Consider the following 4618-nt stretch of genomic DNA (forward strand, 5'->3'; position numbering starts at 1 on the left):
CCTATAAAAATACTGTGACAAATAGCTAGAAGAGAAAGTACCGTATGCCTACTGGCATAAAGACTATAATTTGTCTTTTTGTGTGTCTGTCTCTATATATCATATATCCACCTATGTCTGTCAATCACCTCTGTGTCTGTCTCTGTGTCTGTCATCTACTTATCAACCTATCTACCTATTCATCTAATCTCTATCCATCCATCTAGGTAGACAGATGCTATATACATGTGTGCATGTATGTTATTGTTACTACCCATAACATTTTTTAAAGTCTTTTTTACTACCCACAAAATTTTAAAAGTGTTTTTCTAGTTCTTGGTAAGAAGTATTTAAGCAGAAGTATTTATTATTTTCATTGACTCATCTGACTGTCAAACAAAAGTAAGGCGTGCGTGTGTCTGTTTGAATTTACACACTTGTGTATTTATGTATTTTCTCATATTTACCCCTTAAGAAGACAGAAACTGTGCCATCAAAAGCAGAAAATTACTTGAATTATTACTCAAATGATTTTGCCAAGCAGTCCCAATTATTATGGATTTTATCCACAGGAGGTGAACATTTTCTTCATGCAATCTATTTTGGTTATTTACGGTAATACAAAACAGAGATGTTGGCGGGTGGAAGTATTCAATGAGTAGTGTGTGTGTATGTTTGTGTAAAGTGGTTTAGAAATTAAAACGATTCTTGGGAAAAAGTGAACGCATATGCAATTACATTTTATAAAATTTCCAAAAAAAAGGCACCGGCAAAAACAATCTATGCATGCTATATTAAATCTAGTGTGTGTTTAGTTCAGAAGAAACGTGCTAAGGATCAGTACTGTCTCCCGAGAACGCAGGTGTGTCTTTAGCAGCGCCCTACAGTGCAGGGATGGGGCAGTCTCTGCCTTGGGGACACACAGCTTCCAACGCCATGTCCCGTTGACATGTCTTCCCCAGGTGGCCCTGGCAGTCTCGGTTTCCGAGATTTCCATCGAAGAGAAGGTGAAGGCGCCGAGTCCCGAGGAGGAGAGGAGGAAGTGGGAAGAAGGCCACATCGACTACCTGGGCAAGGACGCGTTCGCCCGCATCCAGGAGAAGCTGGACCGCTTCCTGCAGTGACATGCAGGCACCTGCTGTGCACCGGGCGTGGCGACACCGTGTCCCGGTGGATGTGTGGTCCTGTTCCATGGACGTCTCCTCTCGTCCTCTCAAAGGGAGATGCTGAGAAACCTCGTGCCTCTGTCTGCGGTTCACCAACCGGAGCGCCTCACACGAAGTCCCAGCGTGGAGCTCCCGGCTGGTGCAAGCGAGCGGTGCCTTCGGGGCTTTCCTGAGAGGTCGGCGCTTGTCTGAACCTTGTCGGCAAAAGAGAGCAGGAACAAAGCGTTAGTGGACCCTTGGTGGTGGTCTCTGCTGTTGCTCAAGGACCTCCGTCTAGAAGCTGGTGGACCAGCTTATGCAGGTGCTACCAGGTGTCTCCTAGATAGCGTTCGACCTCACTGCAAATTTCCTTCCGTCAGTAAGCTGATAACACCAGTGTACGTATTTCGAGAATGAAAAGCTTGTTTTCTTTAGGGCTAAGTAAATGATTAGCTGTCTTGAGTTTGTCATTTAGATTTTACAAAGGATATCTCAGAAACTCCATAGCTGTTGTCTCTCTGCTTTAAATCCTAACTTCCCAGTGCCGTTGTCAGAAATCCTGTTGGAGACGTGCCAGAGACGTTTGGGAGACGGATTTCAGGTGGCTTTGGGGGGATGTCACCTCTTCTAGACTCATTTACTTCCTGGTTTAGAAGCATCGAGGGTTCCCTCAGAACGATTTATAGCAACAACTTTCTTGCAATAATGGGACCTAGAGCTACTCTGGGCTCAAGGAAAAAGTGAGTTTGCATTCGGTCACTCTTGACTGTTCTCGGGTTGATGTCTGACCCGCTACCTCAGTTCTCAATGACGTATTGAATCACTGTTCTCTTCGAAGCCATGTCAGCTCAGATCTTTTGGGAGAATTCTCAGTTTTATGAGGCAGGACTCTTTATTCCAAGAGAAACCCTCCTCTTTGGAAATATCCTCATTTAACGCATGAACAAAATATGCCATGTGTCTCCCTGGGTGGTTGTTAGTGGCCTCTACAGCTATCATTAAAAGTGAGCATCGTCATAAAGATAGGAAAACAGGCGGTTTGGGGAACACTTGAGAGGTTTGTTTATCATGCACGTACCGTGGGAAAAGCAAGGAGTATTGGAAGGCGCTGGGACAGCTCTGTCCTAGAGTGTTAATTTAATGGATAAGGGTGTCTACTTTTATGTCACCTGAAGCCGTTTAGCTTTTGAGGTAGAGGCATCTGTGTGCATTTATGGCATTATTTGTGGCATTTGCTTGTGCAAGGTGTGGGTTATGGAGGCATTGTTTCTCTTTCTATCTGAGTGGTTAGAAGCCGCAGTCTTGCTTCCCAGTGTGCGTGTGATGTTTCAGGGGTTCATTTACAACAAAATAGCCATACAGATATAAGCTCAGGTGAGTGGGAATCAACCATCAGGGTGATACTATGTGATGTTCAGGGGGAAAAAGCTGACCAGTTATGCTATGGTGTTGAAACGGAGAAGCGTGCGTCTAACAGACTTGAGAGAGTGGATTCTGGAAAACGAGTATTTGGGGTTAACGCCGCTTCTGTGAAGACAAGAGCTCACGTTGGTGGGCAGTGGTTCGCTGGCTCCGGGTGTGAGCTCAATGTGCAATTCTGCTATTCATTCTGCTGTCTCCTCATCACAGGTGGACGAACACCAATGCATTTAAATTAAAATTTTAAAAAACATTGTGTGATCTCCTTCTGGTGTGTGTGTGCATGTATCTCGAGAAACCGGAATCATGTTTGACTTTTATGGAACAGAGGGGGAGGAAGGCGGCTGCCTTTTCCACCAATAAATGTATTTATTTTTAATTTAAAAAATGTTTAATTTGCACGCTTAGTCATTGTGCAGATTTATGGGGTACACAGTGATGTTTCGATATGTACGATGTATAGTAATCAGATCAGGGTAATTGGCTTCTCTGTCATCTCAAACCTTTACGATTTCCTCGTGTTGAGAACATTCAACATCCTCCTTCTAGCTATTTGAACCTATGTGTTATTGTTAATTATAATCATCCTACAGTGCTCTAGGAAACTGGAACTGCTAAAGAAATATATTCCTCTTATAGAAGTAAAAAGTAGAACACAGGATAGCAAAGGCTGGGAAGGGTGGTTGGAGGGATGGGGGAGATTTGTTAAAGGAACACAAAATGATAGCTAGGCAGAAGGAATACAATTTCAACAATAAATTTAAATTATTACATGGATTTTTCAGAATTGCTGGTCACAGGAAAATGCCTAGAACTGTTTATTTGTTACTCTTTGAAATCTGATAAGGTCTCTTTGGGGAAGCTACCCATTTTCTGAGCCCTGCCTTCTCAAATTCATTCATTCCTTCATTCCTTCACTCCCCACGTGGTTATTGAATTCTCTCTATATACCAGGCACTGTTATATGTGATACATCAATATATGAGAAGCTTCAGGATATTTTGATGACTTCTAAAACATCCATATATGAAATACAAAACAGTATTCTTATCCTAATAATGCCAATACCACGATCTGTGCTGCACAGTGTCACGAATTCAGAATGATACAAAGTGTGTCCTTGAGAGATGTGATTTGACCTAGACTATCACCAAGTGTTTATAAAAAAGTTTCAAAGTTGTAGAGATATTATGAGATTGTTATTTGGGGGAAGACGGAAAAGACACAGGAAGAAAAGCATGTCTAGGTGTATTGGCTTGGCACAGGGTGGATTAAGGTACATAGATCCACAAGAGCAAATTGCCGTATTTTTGTTCCCACTGAAACCGTTGGGTGAAACTTGGATTCCTATGAGAGGCCCTCGCGTGGATGTGCTTTGGTGTGGAACTGCGGTTTGAAGCAGAAAGCGGTTTCTTTCTATCACCACTCTTGAACTCGGAAAAGCTGACCAGTTATCCTTTCAGATGTCACAGACCTCTGCTCCCTAGAGCACAGGGCCATTTTTTTAGATTAGAGTAGTCCCAGAGGTTAGGGTTAGGGTTAAGGTTAGGGTTAGGGTTAGCTTTAAAAACTGGATGTCTTAGATACCAGTTCTATCCACGGTCCTAAGGAACAAGGTTGTCGTTTTTTGTTCTTGGCACACACAACACCTGTTGAAGCACGTTTGTGCAACTCTGATTCTACCTAATGTGTGAAGTGTACTTTGCAGGTGAAACACATGTGTAACTCAGGGTGGTAGCATCATTTGAGGATTCGTGCCTGGGTTCAGCAGTGTGCTGCTAAACAGTGATCAGTGAGCCCATCACTGCTGCCGCAATCACTGGCAAACACTCGGGTGTACAAAAGACCCTTTCTGTTCTCCCTTCCCTTCCTGGCACGGTCTTTTGCATGAGTATGACTATTATGTTTTGATTATTCACTATGTAAAAATTGATCTAATTTTTTTTTTTATTTTCCAATTGTCCCAAATTTACCAATAGGACTCCCTCTCAGCAGATTCTTAGGACTGTGAACTGACCTCATTAGACTTTGACAGCTGCCTTGCTTCCTGGCAAAAGCAAATTCCCCAGAAGCCT

At 42.9% G+C, this 4618-nt stretch overlaps 1 protein-coding gene across 1 annotated transcript in view; it reads left to right on the forward strand.

Moving 5' to 3' along the window:
- GYG2 (glycogenin 2) overlaps nucleotides 1-2732 on the forward strand; it is a 46443-nt gene extending 43711 nt beyond the window's left edge. Inside the window, exon 11 of the mRNA XM_012656796.1 lies at nucleotides 942-2732. Within this exon, the coding sequence (XP_012512250.1) occupies nucleotides 942-1103 (162 nt within the window). The 3' untranslated portion in view covers nucleotides 1104-2732. The remainder of the gene's footprint in view (nucleotides 1-941) is intronic.
- Nucleotides 2733-4618: the final 1886 nt, after the last annotated feature.

The sequence above is a fragment of the Propithecus coquereli genome, unplaced genomic scaffold (genome assembly GCF_000956105.1).
Source record: "Propithecus coquereli isolate 6110/MARCELLA unplaced genomic scaffold, Pcoq_1.0 Scaffold52, whole genome shotgun sequence".
Classification (NCBI taxonomy): domain Eukaryota; kingdom Metazoa; phylum Chordata; class Mammalia; order Primates; family Indriidae; genus Propithecus; species Propithecus coquereli.